At 40.4% G+C, this 21,123-nt stretch overlaps 1 protein-coding gene across 3 annotated transcripts in view; it reads left to right on the top strand.

Annotated features, from left to right (window-relative positions):
* pex5la (peroxisomal biogenesis factor 5-like a) overlaps nucleotides 1-19,381 on the top strand; it is an 80,124-nt gene extending 60,743 nt beyond the window's left edge. For all 3 annotated transcript variants that reach the window (XM_031864222.1, XM_031864221.1, XM_031864219.1), the window contains 7 exons: nucleotides 2,072-2,188; nucleotides 3,843-3,986; nucleotides 6,441-6,511; nucleotides 8,223-8,441; nucleotides 11,316-11,481; nucleotides 14,176-14,333; nucleotides 16,935-19,381. In XM_031864222.1, the coding sequence (XP_031720082.1) occupies nucleotides 2,072-2,188; nucleotides 3,843-3,986; nucleotides 6,441-6,511; nucleotides 8,223-8,441; nucleotides 11,316-11,481; nucleotides 14,176-14,333; nucleotides 16,935-17,136 (1,077 nt within the window). In that variant the 3' untranslated portion in view covers nucleotides 17,137-19,381. The remainder of the gene's footprint in view (nucleotides 1-2,071; nucleotides 2,189-3,842; nucleotides 3,987-6,440; nucleotides 6,512-8,222; nucleotides 8,442-11,315; nucleotides 11,482-14,175; nucleotides 14,334-16,934) is intronic.
* The last annotated feature ends 1,742 nt before the right edge of the window (nucleotides 19,382-21,123 follow it).

The following is a 21,123-nucleotide window of genomic DNA, read 5'->3' as shown; positions in this document are numbered from 1 at the left end:
TTTTTAATAAAAACTAAACTCCTGGCATTTGCTCCTGGTGTTCCTCACCACTGTTTTAGAAAAAGGAAATAAGAGTTACAAGCTAACCAGTTTTAAAGTTTAAACGCATAAAATAATCCTCTCGCTATCACTACGATTCATGATGGTTCTAATTTTAGCAGTACTCCCGAGATGGAAAAAAACAAACATGGCTGAACAAGTTTTTAGCATATCTTTCAAAACCATAGCCTACAGAGGCTAATCAGACTCCTCCGGTTTCTTTCTGTTTACCTAACCAAGAACCACGAACAGCTTGAATCTGGCAGCAAAGAAAACAAGGAGTTATATCGAAATGAACAAAATAATATGTATTGTTCTATATTTAATACGTCACATGGTTATTAATATTTGCTAAGATGAAAATGTATGTATTTATTTGTCTAGACGTGAGAGGTTAATCGGAGCGTCATCGGCAAAACAATGAAAGTACATTTTTATGTTGCATGATTAAATGAACTAAAAACAGCACCGACACTGTGATCGTTGATGTGTTTTCAAAACTATATATTGATTTTCAAGTTTCATACAATGAGTGCAAATGAGTTCAAATACAAGCAATAATCTGGTACGTCATCATACTTTTCACAAGGTCTTGGTATTTGTACAGAAACAACTTAAACTTCAGTTTGAATATGGAAATTAGAGTTTTTCCACAACACTTATCTTGCACCATCACAATTAACAATCAAACTCTAGAGGAACATCGTATGTCTGACTCGTGATTATACTTCCTTGAGTTGATCTTCACTCGGCCTTGCTCATTGACTGACTCTTTTCCAAACCACTCGTCTGGTCTGATCTGGATTTCAAGCCTTTATCTTCCTCTAGCTAAGCTGATTATTTGAACAAATGAAACACACACACACACAACCCTCACTTAAATCCAATCAAACTCTGGGTTTTGAGGCAAAGTAGAAGTGAACAATATCTTCAATGTTCTTAAGTTATGAAATAAGGCAAACTCATCATCCGAACAGCTTTAGTGTGATGACAACTGTTGATTGTTGAAATGTAAAGCTACTTCTGGTGTCAGTTTATTATGGAAATGTGCACAATTCTTATTTGTGAGAAGAAATGACTTAATGAATATTTTTGGACTTGTTGTCTCTTTGCAATGGCTTGAAGCCCTTATTTATTAAAGCAGTTCATTTCATTCATTTGATATGCATTGGATGGGTGTGTTTACATCCCATTACGCTGAGGTATTAAACGTGATGTGCATTGCAGGCAAAGACAATACAGGATGTATACCAAACGGTTTAGATTTAGATACTTGCAAACCATGCAGGTTGTTGTTAATTGAAGAAATTGAATGCAAGACTAATAGTGTGAGCGTGTGTCTATAGGTTCATCCTACAGACTTAAATGAAAAAGCTCAATGAAGAGCTATAATCCACCAGAAGGTGGATTGGCATATTCAACTCATAACCTTCACGGATCGGTCAGCTAACTGAAATGTCAACAAATAAGAGTTCAAAGGTCAAACTAATAGAGAAGTTAAGGCACTGGCTAAATCTGAAGTCTATTCACATGCATGATAAAAAAAAAAGTTTTGTCTCTCAGATGAGAAATGAGCATTTTGTGCATTTCTTAACTGACCATATATAGAAATACCAGTTTTCCAGCTATACTGAAAGTATTACTCACCTTTAACCGCATCAGAAAACATTAATACTTTAGATTTAGTTACTGTTCAGTATTCATTCATTTGTATTTTTAAAAATAATTATTGTTTCAAATCTTGTGTATTGATTTTCTGTGGTGGGGCCACACATTTGTTTGTAAGTGCGAATAGCTCCGACTCGACATGGAAATGTGATGAGTCATCACGGGTGGAGGTGCATACGTTACAGCCAGTGAGCCGGACAGACGTGACATTTCCAACAGTAGGATGACAGGAAATTACAGAAGCTGTTATTCTACTGTGCACTAATCACTCATTCCCTCCTTTTCTCCTCTCCCTCCCTCTCCTCCTCCCTCATCTATCCATCCGGTCCCCCCCCCCCCCTCTCTCTCTCTCTGATGGCTGTAGTCAGACACTGAATTCTGGGATAAGATGCAGGCGGAGTGGGAAGAGCTCGCTCGGAGGAACTGGCTGACTGAAAACGAGCAGGCACAGATTCCCTCATCTGTGTCTCCACATGAGAAGGTCACTATCATTACAGCATGTGCAGAACTGTGTCCTGATGACACTGATGTTGAGATGTACAGTACTGGCAGCAACGGACAGAGCACACAATTAACCCTATTTACCTTTCCACCCAAAATTAAAAGGAATAGTTCAACATTTAGGGAAATTCACGTATTCCCTTTCTTGCAGAGAGTTAGATGATAAGATCAATATCATCTACGTCTGTATCATTGAGCTCGAACCAGGAAGTGATTGACCTAGCTTAGCATAACGACAGTAAGCTGTCTCTGCACACTGCTGAAGCTCACAAATGAACACATTCTATCTTGTTTGTTTAAACAAGGCAATCGACAGTCAACCAGCCGAGACCCCAGAAGGTCAACACATCTATTTACATGCATGGATTAAACAAATGACATCAAATGTATGTCTTTAGTGGTACTGGTAGGTGATTTTGATAGTAGAGATTGGCAAATAAAATGACATTCACCGTCAATGTCAAAGGAGGTGGGAGGGGAGAAGAGGCGCACGAAACATAGCTTAGAACCTTGCAGTGCAGTTTGTTCACAGTTCAGGCTGTTTGTCAGTGAAATAGGCTAAATGCTACAACTCCTCCAGTACCAGGACAAGTGTCTGGCCTGCCACGTGTGGGAGTATTCCACTGTCTCAGAGGAGGATCAGCTACAAGAACATTGTATTCTGTTTGAAAAATACAAGATGTGAAAGAAAGCCCTGTTTGTAATCGCTCTTACATTTCATTTATGTTAACATGATGATTACAAATCATACATGACAACGACAAGTTGTCGGCATTCCTTTTGCTAGCGATGTCTTTATGCTAAGCTAACATGATAATCTCCAGGCCTTAACTTCATACTTAATGCATGAAATGAGAGGTGACGACAGTGCTATCGATCCTCTCACCTAACTCTCTGCAAAAACAAGAAAAGAGACTCCCAAAATGTCAAACTATGCCTTTAAACACTGCTGTTGGGTGTGGAAATGTATCTTTTCACAGGAATTGAAACCTTTAAAAAAAAAGCCAAAAATGTGCAGAGCTGCCTTGTTTTTAAGTTTACCAGTGAATTCAAGTCCTTAACATTACTTTAACAAATCAGATTGGATTGAATGGTTCGATTCAAGTACCATTTCATCCCCAGATTAATACACAGAATATTTTGGAGTAGGAATATTATATGGCATAATACAGCCTATATTCTATCCTATGCATATAGCATCACCACATATGATATAAAGTCATGTTTGTGGGTCTCAGAGGACAGAGCATATGGCTGAGCAGTATACTTTGTCAGCTGACCTTCTTGTATAATGAAATCATACGAGATCAGACCTCTGGGCTTTCTGATTGATCCCAGTGCAGAAAAAAAGTAACGAAAAAGCCGTTTTAAAGTCATCACGCTCAGAAGCGGCCAACAACACACCAGGGTAATCAAAGTTTGAAAATGCAAAGTGTAACATTTAAAGAGAACAGACAAATCCCGGGGAGCTCAGCCCAGGTTTGATGTGAGGCAGATAAAAGATCAATTCCTGCTGCTGGAGCTTTGCTTCAATATACAACTGCACAGGACACCCTGGTTGCCCTGGTTTGCATTTGAATATGGAAGAGAGAGAAACTGACATTACCACTGTCCCTATTTTTTGTTGCTGACAGGGCTACTACTTCCACACAGATAATCCTTATAAAGACTTGCCTAATGCATTTGAAGAGGGACAAAAGAAGTCACGAGAGGGAGACTTGCAAAACGCTGTGCTTTTGCTGGAAGGAGCCGTCCTGCAGGACCCTCAGGATTCAGAGGTGAATTCATTCTGCACACACATTTTTTTTCCTTATTTACAGGCATGTTATCCGTGGATACATTCATATTTACAGCTGGGGGGATGGAGGTAAATTTACAGCACAGATGGTCAATAAAACTGTAGTCCTGCACTGGTCAACCCGACCGAGAGAATCTATAGAGGAACAACTCCTTATTGACCACACAGGCTGTATGAAGCAGATTTAGTAGGCAGCAGCCACAGGCTAGACACTGATCGCCTGTTGAGGGCAAAGGATTTTTATTCCTCTTTGTTAAAAGAGTTGTTTACTGTCGCAAAAATATTCACATTGTTCGTACTCTTGATGAGAATTTCCATTTGCCCATTGAGCTGAATGAGGGCTCAATCCGCAGGTTTTTCTCCTTTTTGTATTCTGCCCGTTTCTAAAGAAGTGACCTCTTTGCAGGCTGAAAGAGCAAAGCCTTCATACAAAGTACTTACGGAATCCCCTGGAATATAGAAATGTGCCAGTTATTCCGGGGAGAGGATTATCCCACGGTGTATGGAACTAATACGATTCCAAAATTCCACCTAGGGCGCTTAGTGGCTTATTGCCCCCACTGTGAAGACCTCTGAATCATTCAGAAAAAAAAGATTTCGACCATCATTTTGAGTGGAACAAAAAATGCATCTCCAAAGATTAGCCTTAGAACAGGTTATTAAGAGTGCCCTTACAGGCACAAACACAGAGGAGCAGTCTCCTAATCTTACATTTTGGATTTAAGGGTTGGTTACATCATTGTGTGCCCTCTTGTGCTGATCAAAGGTACTTTCTATTTGCGTGTCCCTGCGGAGGACCAACACTGGCACAAATATCAACCACAGAGCCTCTCACACGGTCATATTTAACATTTACTGAGCAAAAACTCAACAACCAAAGGCTAGTTGATTAATCAAGCAACTATTCTAAGTTATGTTTCAAGCTAAAATGCCAAAACATTGGCTTGTTTCAGTTTCTCCAGTGTGAGGATTTGCTGCTTCTCTCTTTTTTATATAATTGTATAATTTTGTATAATTGTGTTCCGTTGCCGATACAAGTTTCGGAAATGACTCCGATACAGCCTAAAATGCTGGATCGGGTATCGGTGGGTATGCAAGTCTTTGCCCCGATTCAATATGACGTTATCATACGATTTATCAGCACATTTATGCTACAACAACATGTTTAATTTGCTACCTAATCTGTATATTCTGCCCGATCGGTACTGCACATGTGCAAACTAGTACTACCAGCCTGTGGTTAAACACTCTTGTGCACCTTATTTTTTCCCTGAAATTGTTACATTGTGAACAACAAATCCATGATGAAATCGGCATGAGAGCTAAGTATAGTTAGCTGTAAGCAGCTCCTGGGCAGCACAGTACTTGCTTAAATAACGCTGCTGATGTTAACGTTACATTGCTTTCTAGCTCTATTCAGTAAAAATGAGTTTTGGGCAAAGGTAAATCACAGCTTTATGATAACAAGGTTATCTTGTGTTTTTGGGCGAGAAACTTGAATAAATACACTCGTTTTAAGGAGATGTTTTCACAGCAATATAAGATAGATATTAGAGAGGGAATTATGATCTGATTGTGACAGCATTTAAAATGTGCCCCTCCTCTCCATCTCAACAAGCGAGCGAGACTGTTTCACAGCGGTTACGCTCTAAAGCTCAAATAAACATATAAAAACAGGGATCGTTTTAGTATCAGTCTAAACATTGTTTTTTACACTGACTTCTGGGATAGTGGTTGTTTTTAACACACTGGTATCGGAATCTGTATCAGGAAGGAGAAAATGGTATTGGAACATCTCTATTGAATATTTGGGGGTTTTGCACTGTTGGTAGAACACAGCAAGACATCTGAAGTCGTCACTGTGTGCTGGGAAAGTGTGATTTGAAGTTTTTTACGTGTTGTTTTGTCCAACCAACAGTCCAAACCCCAAATATGTTTAATGATAAATCCATCACCACAACAGTAACTGAGGACTTTTCTGTTGAACGACTAATCGTTCAACTTTGAATAAATGAGGAGCCCTCACCTAAATTATCACTTTCTTTTTTAAAGAGATAGAGCAGCATGTCAGCAAGTCATCTCTGATCGCCTCGTTGAATAATACGTGGCTTTCTATTGCTCGGCTGGTTTAATATCTGAGAGTATCTAAAACCCTCAAAGCTTATAAACACTTTTTTTAACGCACACAATTTTTAATCATAATTGCATGCGCCCTTGTTTGACCTCATGAAAGTTTTCCATTTGATGGAGTTCTGAATGTTTAAATGCTCTGCAGCTCCTCTGGCATCCTTCGCTCCGTGCTGGATCTCACTCATTGTGCGTGACAGACGATGCTGAGCTACTGTAACCGTTTCATCCCCCTAGAGAATACCGGCTATGGAGTCCAGGTTTCCAACCTGCTGTTTACTGTTACCTGTATTTTGTTTCCCCGCAGGCTTGGCAAGTGTTGGGGACAACGCAGGCGGAAAATGAGAACGAGCAGGCAGCGATCGTGTCCCTCCAGAGGTAAGGACAAACAACTGCAACAAATTCCCATTTAGAAACTAAAATCGACAGACTGTCAGCTGTTATTGCTCTTCGTATGAAATTTGCCTGAGAGGTTTCAATGAACTTTTTGGCAGCGAGAGAACTCAAAACTCGGATGTCATATTTATTCTCCCGAGGAAGAATGGCATCACCATTTTACTTCACTGTTTTACTTTACCAACTGGGTAGTGGAAGGAAACATTTCTGCGACTTTTATTCCTAAAATAGAAGCACTCCACATGGATGGTGATTGCACAGAGCCAGGGTAGGAGTCCACAATGGGAGGTGGCCCACTTTCATTCATAACACTGAATTGCACCTATCTGAGAGTGTGAACACCGACGAGCCAACTGAAAACAGGAGACAGCCATTCAGGGGGGGGGGAAAGGCAGATCGTCCATTCTGTGAAATTCAAAAATCAATTTCAAAAATGTAATTGCTGTTCTAGATAAATGGGATTCCAGAGGATGTGAATCATTTATTTTTCAGTCCCTGCAAGAATTTTGCTCAATCCAATAGACTCATGCATATTCTGAAGCGGTATTCAGATCTCAGATAGCTTGCATGGTGTAGATTGTAGTTTGTTTATTATGTAACAGCTCCATCTGTGAGGGGACTGTTTGGGTAAGAAGTGAGATTAGATGTTTAACTGGCATTACTCCTGTTGTTGCTACACTGGCTGGCAACACTTCAGTTGGCAAGCACCATGTTATCCTGCTCTATTCAGGGTTTTGTTTTTTTTGCCACTTGCCACACAGACAAAAAAAAACACATTGAAAATACACATTTTGTTTGGCTAATGTCTAGTTTTGCTTAGTTTGGGTTATTTTGTGCTTCGCTTTGTCTCCACAGCTCTCTGAAACATGTTCTGAAGTGCTGTGGGTAACTGAAGAGGCAAAAATGTGACTGATGTGTGGTTATGTTGTGTTTTTTTTTAATGGACAGCCAGTTCTGTGCACAAACAAATCTGCTAAATCTGGGACATGTCCCTGGATAACATGGCTGTCTGGTCACACTGGATTTACTTAAAAATATGGATCATTGAATTTATCTTTCCATTTTTACACCTTGTACGCATGGTACACATGTTGCACAGGAAAACACATCCTTCAACGTGTGCAGGGAATTGAATTGCCTTAACCAGAGTTTATGTAATCGTCAGCCTCAGCACATTGCAGTGGGGGATTGAATTAATTTGGTTTGACTGAGATTATGAGGGCTTTCAGGAAGTTGTTGCGTCTGCTGTCGCAAATCTGTCTTGAAAATCATTTTTGATGAAAGCTAAATCTTGTTTTGGCCTGTCCTCCAGTTTTTAAACTAATCCAAGTTGTTCCTCTAACATAGTGCTGCTTCTTCTCCCCATTTCAATTATTAAAGCAAGAGTAGATCTTAGTGGCAGTTGTCCGAATTATATAACTGGTGATATAACTTAAGCACCCGCTACAAACGCACATCTCTCGCTCTGGTACAAACACGAGAGCTTTTCTTTTTACTAAATGCAAACCTAATGCAAATCATCTCACCCTGCTGCTGAGAGTACAGCTCATCCATCCAGAAATCATTAGCCCCCGCCTGATGTTCCCTTGCTTTGGCCTGTCCCAATTAATGCCTGTCAAATCTAGATTTTCCTTTGAAGTGCACAACTTACACCATCTCTTCTTGCCCATGCCGGGGTCCTGTCTCCATCCAGGTGTTTGGAACTCAACCCAAACAACCTCCCAGCCCTCATGGCTCTGGCAGTGAGCCTGACCAACACTGGTATGCGAAATGACGCCTGCGAGGCCCTGCTCCGCTGGCTGCGACACAATCCAAAGTACAAGCACCTGCTGAAGGGCAAGACCCACCTGATGGGATCCCCAAACTCCCAACGCAGGATGTCTACGGCTCCCAACGTGGGCAGATACGAAAGGTGGAGTATTAAGACTGAATAGGCGTAGACTACAACAACAATACTTCAGAATAGAGTATTGAGCTGTATTTATAAGTCTTATAATCTGAATTTGCAACAACGTTGCTCACACAAGACATTTTTAACTTCTTTATCTGGCACACGTTTTGTAAAAACAATGTCCAGTGTCCAAACAAAAGACTGATATTTAAATACCAAACCTGAATTTCAACCTTCTAACAGTTCAGAGTCACTGAGTACTGGTGCCAACACCACAGAACCAGCAATACTTTAGGAAAAGGTCACTATTTAGGTTGCAGATACCTACAAAACACATAAAAAAATTTTTATTATTGATATGTTATGAATGATAATATGAAATTGGAGTCATGCGATCCACTAGATGGAAGACATATTCCTCTGTTAGAGATCTTGGGACTACAAAAACACTCCGTCTACTCGCAGTTGTACAGTGGTGTTAACAGAAGGAAGCTTATCTTACATCAGTCTTTGGTAGAGTAGAGACACTGTTCTGCAGAGAGCACACAAACCAGTGTGGTCATTTGACGCTCCAAAAATCTAAACTAGGTCGGATGAGGAGCGTCAAAGCAGTTTAACACCAGCCATAAGGCTTTTGGTGCATATTCAGCCATTTGTACTTCAAAACCCGAGTTTCTGTTGTGTGTTCCAGTGTATTTGTTCTGGGTTTTTATTGCGAAGGGAATAACGGAAGGAGTAAAGTGATGATGTGCTGTTGCTGACAAAGAGTAATAAAAATGTTGCCACCTTAGTGTAGACCACAGAGCCGCCATGTTATTAGTTAATTGCCTTCATAAAGTATAGACGCAACGTAACCCCTCGGCTACACAAGCTGAAACAAAAGTTGTCTGTATGTGTCTACCTGTTTAGCTTAGTTTGCCATGTATCTTTAATTTGGCAAAAGCAGCCCTTCCACTTTCTAGCAGAGTACCTGCAGGCATGAATCCCATCAGCAGAGGGAGGAGGACAGAGGCCAGGATGAAGCACTGATACAGACTGATGTCTGTGTTCTTCATTATCTCTAGACTTCACTCAGGATTGTGATTTATTTCTTTGACATTTTAGATTTGTTTGCGGTGAGATATTAGTTATTTTGTATTGAGACGATGCTGTTGTAAACAAATCAGTTGCTGCTCTAGAAAAAACATTTAGCCTAGTTATATTTTTTAAAAACAACAAATTAAAGACAAATTCACATTTATAGACACACATATACACATACATACATACACATACACATACATACATATATACACGCACATATACACACATACATATACATAAAAGAGAGTAAAAAAACTACAAGGCTTTCAAATACCAAACTAAACCACTTTTTCTGCCAACACTAGGGTGGTCAAGAGAACCGATACTTTCATGTTTGTAAAAAATAACGACTCGTCCAGGGGATGCACCCAATTTATTCTTTGACAGTGCTACATTGTGAATAACAGATCACGGTTGAAATCGGCAGAAGGTACTAATGGTAGCTGTTAACCCGTCCTGCTTGGCTTAATAAGGGGCCGTTCACATGGTGCGTCTACAAACGGGTGGAAAACACCGGCCGTGCCACTTTCATTTTCTATCGAAGGTGCTTGAGGGGTTGAGCCCAAAACCTGCAAGCTGCAATGACAATGATGATGAAGTTGTGGTACTTTAGCAGTAAGACTTACTGACTCAAAAAGGCAAGTCAAAACAAAGATAAATGGATTTCTAGCACCGTAAATCTGTCACGGTGGCTTTACTGCTCGATTTGTCTGTCAATTTGTCTGACCTTTCAACCAGGAGTTGTGACGTCCTTGGACGAAGCAAGTCAAATAGTCAGTGGGACAGAGCTTAAAGCTCGGAGTACAAAATATATCTGCCAGCTGTGATTGGTTGTTCCTTGTTACATGAGATGCAGTGCACGCTGCAGCATTCCAAAAGTTGCACTATTTTTAGCCGTCTTGCCCTGAAAAAAAATGTCCGCTTGGGAACGCTTGTGCACCGTGACTGTGTCAGTCTCACTTTTGAGCGCCTTCTGCGCGTCTACATTGACAACAATGGATTTTAGGCCCCCTAATGGAGCTAACAGCTAATGTTAACAGAGGTTCCTTTGAGTTACATCGTGATGTGTTCTAGCTCTACTCAGGAAAAAATAGTATTCGACGTAGGTAAATCATGACATTATGATTGTGTTCAAATGTAATTTGTAAAATTGAGTTTTTGACGCGAAACTCGAATAAATAAAGTTGTTTGGGGGAGATGTTTTCAAAGCAATATAAAAGCAAATATTTACATAAAAATACAATTGTTTATTCCCTAATCATTTGCATTGTGTGTTTTTTGCAAATAAACACCATAGATGACAATAACAATGTAAAATAATAACATTTTGAATTTTAACACCGACTTGAGAACGAGTGAACTTATTTACAGTGGCATCGAATTGGGTGTCAAGAATCGTGGAATTTCACTGGTATTGGTATCAACTACTACATTTCTGATCATGTGACATCTCTAGCCAACACTGAGGACATGATTTACATAACCTGAACCAATGAACAAAAAAATAACTGAATACTATTGGTCCTTCTTTTACTCAACTATTTTAGCATTTTTCCTTCCTCTTATTTCTCTTTTCTTCCCTCACGTTTTCTCTCGTTTAGCCTCCTGTCAATCTCCCTCTCATCTCGTTTTCTTACACTTTGTATATAAGTTGACATGCAGCAGTACAGTGCACATCATAGCTCTGAGATCTTAAGAGCGCTCACTCAGCTGCCTTAAGTCACATTAATCCTTAGCTGTGTGTGTGTGTGTGTGTGTGTGTGTGTGTGTGTGTGTGTGTGTGTATGTGTGTGTGTGTGTGTGTGTCCACAGCTCCCTGCTACCCGAGGTCAAGGAGCTCTTCCTGGAAGCAGTTCAGCACAACTCTGACAGCATCGACCCGGATTTGCAGACAGGCCTCGGAGTGCTCTACAACCTCAGCGGAGAGTTTAACAAAGCTGTAGAGGCCTTCAATACTGCCCTGTCAGTGCGGCCCGAGGTAGGACACACACACACACACACACACACACAAACACACCAAACACAGACACACAAATGCGGAAATGTGCAGATTAGAAAGAATGAAGCTAAAGTTGCACAAACACTTGTCAGAGGCAGAGATGCAAAATACAAGAGATGCAAGTGCAAAATGCAAATGACCTAATTTGTAAACGTAAAAGCCCAAAAACTTCAAATCTGCATCTTAAATCAAATACATAATTTAATAATAATTTGTTCCGTTTTTTGCTATCACTTATGAAACAAGCATTAAGTATACCGACATATTTAGAAATACAGTATATTGTAATACAACAAAAATCTAAATATACGGTGAGATTCACGTATACTGGGTACTGTGCAATACATGAGAATATATTGTTTTCATTCAGAATATTTTTGAACACAAAAGAGAGTGCCATACAGTATGATATTGGCACTGATGTTGTAGATCAACATATTCTTAAAGGGTCAGTTCACCTCAAACCATACAGTACTTTCCAATTAGTGGTGTCCAGCCATGCAATTATTTTAATTTACTTTCTGAGATGTTGAAATGTTCGCTGCTATTCAGTGCATACTGGGGTCTCACTGGCAGAGATCACTGTAAGCTGCGGTTGGTGAACACATGGATGAACTGGTCTCCTTGCAGAGACAACATGTCCGACATCTGGTTGACTCCAGCTGGCACTCAGTTCTGCCAATGATGTAAACTCTGCACCTTTCATGAAACACTATTTATGGATGTTCAGAGGCTCAGTCAAATATTCACAACGGATACATTTTATAAAATTGGAAATCAGAGGATGCTGGTTGGTTTTCCTATCCTAGCTGGTGGCTGTTGATAGGTTGTCACACACACACACACACACACACACACACACACACACACACACACACACACACACACTTGTGATCTTTGCCAAAATGTTTCCTGTACATGATATTGTTTCCATTATTACAGAAATAAGATTTAATTTTATAGTATTGCAATAATGATGGTAATATAGACAGAAACTACGACTACTGTTCTGCAACAGTGCTTTCCTCCAAAACTCACAGAGGTTTGGAAGGAGTGCCGTACAATATTGTGATATTGTGGCATTTATCATTCCAAATCACAATTCACTGTTGAAACTAACCATAATACAGTTCCATGTATGAGCTATTTTAAGTTATTGCACAAAATATATTTTTTTTATTTCCATGGTACATTGTGAATATATTAGACCTCCATATATCAAATATATTGTATTTATTTCCATTAAATGCAGGATTTGTGACAATCAGTTACATTTATAATCTTGGCGGGTCGGCATGCAAGCTCAAATTATTTCACTGAGATGTTATGGCTGTTGCATTTTTTTTTTACTTTGTAGTAAGAGCAGATGATATGTGCAATATTAATTATAATTGCAATAACAATATACAGTACATGGGAATTTTTTTACTAACCTTTTATGGTTGGTCTGTTAGAAACTAAACTCATTAAACTGACTCCAAGAAATACATTCAGTTCCAAAGATCTGCTAAACCCCCCCCCCCCCCCCCCCACACACACACACACACACACACAACACTAAAGCGCACACTTGAAACCATGATCTGTCACACACCACATGTTCCCATGCAAACACGTACAGCATGAAGCCCTCAAGCTTGTACACATCCTCAGAGAGATGGAGCTACAAATATCAAGGGAGAGCTCATGCAAACAGATGCAATGAAGCACATCAGACTGTCACAGCAATATATGAAGCAAGGAGCTGCCAAATGTGGCCTCATGAACTCTGGACTGGCACATATTTGCTCTCAGTAGAGCATGATCTAGTACACACACACATATTTACACAGAAAACCAGACTTTGGGGCATATTCCATACACAACAAAGAAAACAAACACATAATTACAACCACAAACTTTTCCCCCAATCTCTGCATCTCCTTCATGCAAATCAGTCTCTGTCCTCCCAGCACTGTCCCAGGCCGGCACGAATATTACTCACTGTTAAATCCAACCTCCCACATTCGACTTGGTAATATCGGCTCCCCTGCTGGAAAAAAAAAAGCTCTGAACACAAAGGGAGATAATTATATCCCACTGCTAGGCTTAGCCAAAGATGAAGGACCCCTATACTGTAGCAGACCATGACCTCTGTATGTGACTGTCTACCTGCAGGTGGGAAACAACAGCAAGGACACAGTGTGATGTAACTCAGCTCTCCTTAAAATACCCTTGTTGTTTCTTCTTAGCAGGGAGCTGCATAATGCTCCAAACACTTCCTTGTTATTTGTGCATAAAAAAAATGTACGTCTCACTTGCACACTGCTGCATTTGCAAGGCTGACTGTTGTGTAGCAGTAGCTTAGATTATTCAGCTCCAGTTCACTCGCACTTTCCTGTTAGAGACACTGTCAGCTGCTTAATCAGGCTCTTTCAGAGATGGGAAAGCATTTAAGACTTAAAGATAACTAAAGAGATGTTGCCGATTAGTTTTTAATGCAGCAGAAAGGAATTTGCCAGTGTGTTTACTAATTAAAAACATGCAGGAATATGTATGTGCGAACAACATTATCAACCCTGACAGCATCTAATAACACACATCACAGTGAACTTTACTAAAAACAAACTTTTCATCTTCACCATTTGACATTGCTTATCACTCAACCAACACCACCACTCACCCTCCATCCAGGACTACTTGTTGTGGAACCGCCTGGGGGCCACACTGGCGAACGGGGACCGGAGTGAGGAAGCGGTGGAGGCTTACACGCGAGCCCTAGAGCTGCAACCGGGGTTCATCAGGTCCCGCTACAACTTGGGCATCAGCTGTATTAACCTGGGGGCACACAGGTGAGTGACCTGGGACTATAAGAGAGTTAGCTCTTACACTTGTTTAAAGAAGTGGAGTAGAGTTAATTAGGGTAGCATAAAGGAAAGTCAGAATGGTACTTCCAGCCATTGATGAGAATATACAATCTAGCGAAGTGAGATGAATAGATCTAAACTCAGCAATCCACCAGTTATGCACCAACTATGCAGCAAGCATACACAAATATCCAAATCAAGGCTGTGATTATAGATTAATCTGTCTCAATAAGTGATTAATCTGTACAAAAATAGTCACAATTCCACAGCCCAGTCAGCATTCAGATTTCTTGTTTTATTCCACCAATGGTCCAAACCTTGAATGTGATTAGTCAGCATCAAATCCTCACATTGAAGAGGCTGCAACCAGGGAATGTTTGTCATTTTTTCTTGAAAAATGACTGAAACATTAAACTAATTATTAAAATGATTGCTTAACAACTTGCAGCTCTAAGGCAATCTCTTAAATTACTCTATATTGTGATGAGCAGATAAGATGATCAGCAGCACGTAAATATAAACTTAATGTCGACCGTAACAGCTTGGTCGATTATAAAAAAACAACAAGCGTTGTGGAGAAAATGTTAATTTTGCATGAGACAAAGGCCTGTTGGCCATACCATAAAGTTAGTATTACAGACATAATTGTGTGAATTGGCAAAAACCTAGAGGGAAATACAATTCAGCCCACAGCATTCATAATACCCAAACATGAGTCGGCCTATTCATATTTCAAAATTAGCTAGCTACCTTAATCAAGAACATTCCAGACTCATTATGAACCTGCAAGACAACATCCAAAAGAAAACAAACTTACAAAAACAAACAACTCTACTGCACACTTCGTTACCTGCAACAACAGCAACCAAGCACACAAACGCCAACAGCACATAATTGGAAATTGCGACATTCCTTCACACACTATCCTGAAGCGACATGGCGGGACCGTTAGCAGGCGGGCTAGCTAGTGAATTAAGTTATATGGAAGCAATGACAGTAGCATTTGCTAATGCTAGCTAGCTCATCAAATGATCTATAAGCAACAACAGTGTGAAGTGGGGCGTGTAAGCTAATTAACGTTAACTAAATTATTAATGTTCGCTCCCAAAGGCAGCCACTTCATTTCCCACTTTAGTGTTTGTGACAATGTGCACAGCAAATGTTTAGTCATTAAATGAATGGAGCAAAGGGGCCCCCTTTTGAAAAAGGGTGTGTTCAAAATAGAGTATGGAGTAGGGTTTTTAGCTTAAAGCTACCGGTGTTGCTGCATTTACAATATCCACATAAGACATGTCACATAGTATGCAAAGCAGGTTTAAAGGGTTAGTTCACCCAAATTACAAAAATAATGTATTCTCCTTGCTTACCTCCAATAGCCAGCAGTGTTCAATCTGTCTCTGAGATGTCTGTCTTCATCCCAACAAAATAAAGTGAACCAAATGTGGTTTATGGTGCTGAAAGCATTGCAAAATTATACATAACTTATTTAAAAACAAGTATTTCCAGAGACAATGTATATCAATGTATATATCAGACTGCACACCTGCTGTGAGATCACCAGCAAACGTTTAAAGGCTCTGCAGCCACCCACAGGTGTTTTCAATACTATGGCTGATTAGACCTCTGCTCCAAGCACTAATAATAAAGGTATAATTTGTCCCATGCAAGTAGATGCGAAAGGGGGAGTCAGAGAGATCTCAATTGAGTACAGTCCGTACACACCCACATAGTCCTGCCCACAGGACAGATGCGCAGCACAGTACATCCCTGTGTAGCCTAATAGGCAGTGCTAGATGCTTGTTGACAGAGGGACTTGGACTAGTGGTGAACTGCCAAGCTTACACGCTAGCAAGCAAGAACCATGCAAGAGCAAGTCAGTCCCAATAGCTTTCTGTGCTAGCCGGCTTGCTAACTGTCACTTAACATGCCAAGTTAGCTTGGTCGCAAAGGTTCACATAGTTTATGCCCATAAAAGTTGAATAGGAGTATAATGGACATTCTCATTCGAAACAAAGTAGCAGGATGGTCAGAGCGGTGGCCATTTTTATGTGTATTGTTGCCATTGCGACTGTTGTAGCGGGCTAACTTTCGTATAAGCTAAACCGACTTACGTTATATCACCAACTCATTGTGGTGAGTTTTTGTGATAACTAAAACCATAAAGTAAGATTATTAAGCGAAAGCCAGAGTAAATGAGCAAAATTTAACAAGCTTTATCCACACACTTGCTATCGCTGGATGAGTGTCAACATTATTTCCAGTGTAGCATTAAAACATGCTACACTGGCATACAGGCTAACTAGCGTACGGCTGGTTAGTTAGCTAGCTTGCTAATTACTTTATGGCCACTCCTTCTAAGGCCAGCACAAAATAATCAGTCCAAATAAGGCAAATCAACATGTGTCTTGTTTGTCCGTTTGCACTATCCACTCTGCTGCTGTAATCCTTCACATTTTCCCTTTGTGGGACTAATAAAAGATTATCTTATCTTATCTTGTGCCGGGCCTGCGCAGGATCACCCATTGCAAAATTACCTCAACCCACACATACCCTAAACCAATATTCCTATTATTGTTGCTTCCCCAGAGAGGCAGCCAGGAACTTCCTGACTGCCTTAAGCCTTCAGAGGAAGAGCCGGAGTCGCCAGCAGTCCCACCAGGTGATGTCTGGAAACATCTGGGCTGCGCTGAGGATAGCTTTATCCATGATGGACCAGCCGGAACTCTTCCAGGCTGCAAATATTGGTGACCTGGATCTTCTCATGCGGGCCTTCAACCTAGACATTTGAGGAATGGGAGGTAGTGACAATAGCATCTCCCCTCTCACTTACCCTTCAATTTCTACCCAACAGCCAAAAGCCCAAAGTGCACACATCAGGAAGGATTGGATCTGATGTTAGAGACAATAGTGTGTTTTTTTATGCACGTCAAAATTATTTACATAGTCGTCAAAGTTGTCATATTTTTCGTCCACGTACTTGGAGCAATTCTGAGGACAGGTTCCTCCAAGTGCTTGAAGTAACTGCTTTGTGATGAATTTGCACTGCAATTTGTGATTTCCCTGAAGAGCACAAGGACGGGCAAAGATTGTACGAGCAATGCCTTAGAGAACACATCAATTAAAAACTGACTCATCCAGTGGAACAGAGCTGAGCCAGAACAGACAGGCGGGCAGACAGTATGAGAATCTCACACAGGAACCCTCACATGCAGAGAAAAGATGAGGTTTTGAGAAAAAAAATGAAAAGGTTTGTTATCCAATTACTTTCAAAGACTCAAGACTCTCTCACCCCCTTGAAGGATGGATTTAGTGAGCAAATGATAAAGAATGCACCGCATGACCTGGAGCTCCAAATTCTGTTCCTGGCTTGTTTTCATCCTCTTGCAATGGCGAATAATGACACCGCATGAATAAGCATTTTCATAGATGGATTCTTGTTTAAAATTTACATACATTTAGAAGTTTTCCCTTTGCACTTCAGACAAACAGATTTTCCTCAATCCAAGTGGAATGTGCAAGCCAGGTTGTAAAGCCTTACTCTGCATGCCAACAACAATATTTCTATTTATACTATTTTTATGGCAACACGAACACACTAAGCATTTTCAAACTGGTTTTTCATTTCTTTAAATAACCACCATCTTCTGAATTTGAAAGCTTTCTGAGCCATTTTTTTGTTGTTGTTTTGTTTTGTTTTGGGTTTTTTTCGGGGGAGGGGGGGTGGGGCTCCTAGCTCCTCTTTGTTCCCTTTATGCTGACTAGTTGGAGAAATACACACTGGGCAACATTCATCTGCAAATCCTTCATTAGTGTGGAAACTTTCAACAACAAAACAAAAGTTTTTACTGGTCTAAAAATGTCTCTCTCCTCTTCTGGGATGGCTTTAGTAACTCACATTTGATTTGTACACCATACTCACGTTTTCTTGTTGGTATTAATTTCAATACAGTGTACTAACATTACAGGTAGTACACGTGTAGCTTCAAGCCAAGACCTAAGAAAACTTGGGGTATTTCTTAATGCAGTCATTTGTTTCCTTGCTGCGCCTCCACAGGCAACGAAGCTCATACATTGAATTAAATTAGTCTGCCTCAGCCATCATGCATGATTTACATATTTATGTAAGCTTCGGCAGGATGCCGCACATATTTGAAAAGCTACTTGTTTTACCATCTGTAAACTTTTAATCACATGAAAACATTAAGTTGTAAATCACATGATTGTATGGAGCCAGTTATCATTACCTCCACCAGGGAGGGTTATGTTTTTGTTCCGGTTTGTTTGTCTGTTTGTCAGCAAGATTACAGAAGAAAAAAAAGAGAAAACTACTGGACTGGTTTTCATGAAACATGGTGGAAGGGTCTAGCATGGACCAAAGAAGAACCAATACATTTTGGAGCAGATACAAAGTTATTGGAATGTCCTTGGCTGAGGTCTGTGCTCTTGGTGTGCCCTTCTAGTTCCAGATAATTCCTCTGCACCACCACGGAAGCAAAGCTTTCAAACATGCTTTTTGTTGGGCTTCTCTAGCATCACTCTTGCTTGTTTGAAAGTCAGCCTATGAGGGGAACATCACATTCCTGGCCGTGCAGGAGAGTAAATGATAGATAATCTGCTGTTCTGTATCGCTCAGCACCTTGGTGTTTAACAGGCACATCCCCAGTCTGGGTGTGCTGTAGAAAGTAGCTTTTTATTCTCAGATCCTATGCAAGAGGTCATGTTTTATGTTGCCATTCTGAATTTTCAGTTTGTCCCCGTCTGCCTCGGTGGGCCAAAAGGAAGCGGTGATTCTGTGCTTTTGAAAGAGAGCTATCAGGGGAAACCAGAGACCAGTACGAGAACCATTCATCATCCAAACTATACAGCTTTGATGTCATGGTCTGTATGAGAAGAAGTGTTTCATTAGGAAGCTGGGGGAGAGTGAAAACGAGTGCTCTTTTTCCAGGAGAGAAACGTGGTCGATACGCATACAGCGTCCTCCTAAAGTGTAGCCATCATGTTTCATAAAACTGTGGTGTAGCAATACGACTTTGAGACCGAAGCAGAAGTGCACGCACAAATTTATTCAGAGATTTTATTATGATGAAAGAATTGGCAGTGTGGCTTTTTTTTTCACTGAAATATTATGGGGGGTATCCAGTGGTCCATCAGCGATATCCTGTTGAATATTTCATTGTCATTCAATTACTAAATAAGTTATTTTCAGCTGCGCTAGCATCGCGGCTTTACAGATGGAAATGTCGGTCTGTCGGAGCACCACTTTGGTTAGGACTGAAATATCTCAGCAGCTGTTTGATGGATCGCCATGAAATTTGGTACCGAAACTCATGTTCCCCAGAGGTTGACTCCTGCTGTCTAAACTACAGGATGGATTGCCGTACAATTCAGTGAGCCCCTGACTTTTTTTAAATTTTTTAAATCCAGCATCACCATCAGGTCAAAATCTAAATGTGTTCAATGCATTAGATTATGACCAAATACCTGCCATACTAATGACATTCTAAACATTATAGCTGCTAAACATCACCATGTTGGCTGTAGACTCTTAGTCCTGCTTGCGTCCATTTGTTAGAGCTGCACACACGTTTAGAGGGCTCCCACTCTACATCTGTGTCAGCCAAGTGTTTGCTTCTGTTGACATCCTCCTCAGGCTTTTATCGTGTAGCCTACGTGCTAACGCTGTTGGCTAGAAGCACACTGGTCCAGCATGCTGAGCACTGTCCCTTTTGGTGTTTCATTTGAGATCAGAGTCTCAGCATGTCCGAGACAAGTTCCCACACACTCTCCATAAAACATAAACCCAATCTTCACTAGTTCCCTGAGAGATTGTTGAGAGACATGAGAGTTATTCTTCAGGCCAGTACCCCTACATTTTTCAATATGAACTGACATTATGTCCTTGGTCCTCCCAGCTGTCTTATCTGTCAACAATGTGTTGTAGAATTGCAAAACAAGATGTCTGCTAAGTTGTGATTTCCAAACCAACTCTAGTTTTCTTACGACGTTGTAGACCTGCGCTTTTTTTTTCGCAATTCAAGATACTGTAGTTGTGTTGAAAAATGAGAAATGTATTTTTTTAAAGAAACTTTAAATGGCTAGCTTAAAATCTAAACATGTGTACATTGTACTGCAGCGCATTGAGATAGGATGCCTGGTGACTGATTTCTTTTTGTAGAACCTACCTACTGTACCTTCTCAGGTGAACTGACCTAGCTTAACGCATGCTTGTGAGGAACAGATCGAGGTTGATTGCATGCTAGAGCCTCTACATTTTTTTTTCTGAATGCTGTTTTTCATTTGTATGCATAAAATACATGAAAGTGCTTTTTTTTCCTGCTCCCACCAACGTAGAAAAATGAAATATATCCTGAGGTTTCCTTGCAATATTTTTACGGTGCACTTTTAAAATCTGCAACCTTGACAAAAAGTGATGTGTATATATATTCAGTATATATTCTGCACAAGATCCTTTTCTTGCATAGAGTGTGCACGGCTCGAGCAGAGGAAGGAGTGAGAGATGTAATACATTTAATCTCTTCCGAACGTGGCCACACTTGAGCTTGAATACTGGTACATTGCTACAAATGGCTAATCTTAGTTATATTCTGTAGACATTTTGTAATTATGGCTTCTACAGATGATGAATGTACTGGTAACACTTTCAATAACCCCAGCCAGTAGAGCCAGCTGTCTGCTGTTATACCATCTTCCTTTTAGTGTTGACCCTTGATCATGGTCAACGTCATATCAATAAATTGTCATGCACACATTCATA

This window comes from Anarrhichthys ocellatus, unplaced genomic scaffold (assembly GCF_004355925.1).
Source record: "Anarrhichthys ocellatus isolate YVR2014 unplaced genomic scaffold, GSC_Weel_1.0 scaffold30, whole genome shotgun sequence".
In the NCBI taxonomy this organism is placed as follows: domain Eukaryota; kingdom Metazoa; phylum Chordata; class Actinopteri; order Perciformes; family Anarhichadidae; genus Anarrhichthys; species Anarrhichthys ocellatus.
The sequence above is the reverse complement of the archived record's forward strand: the minus strand, read 5'-3'. Positions and strand labels throughout refer to the sequence as shown.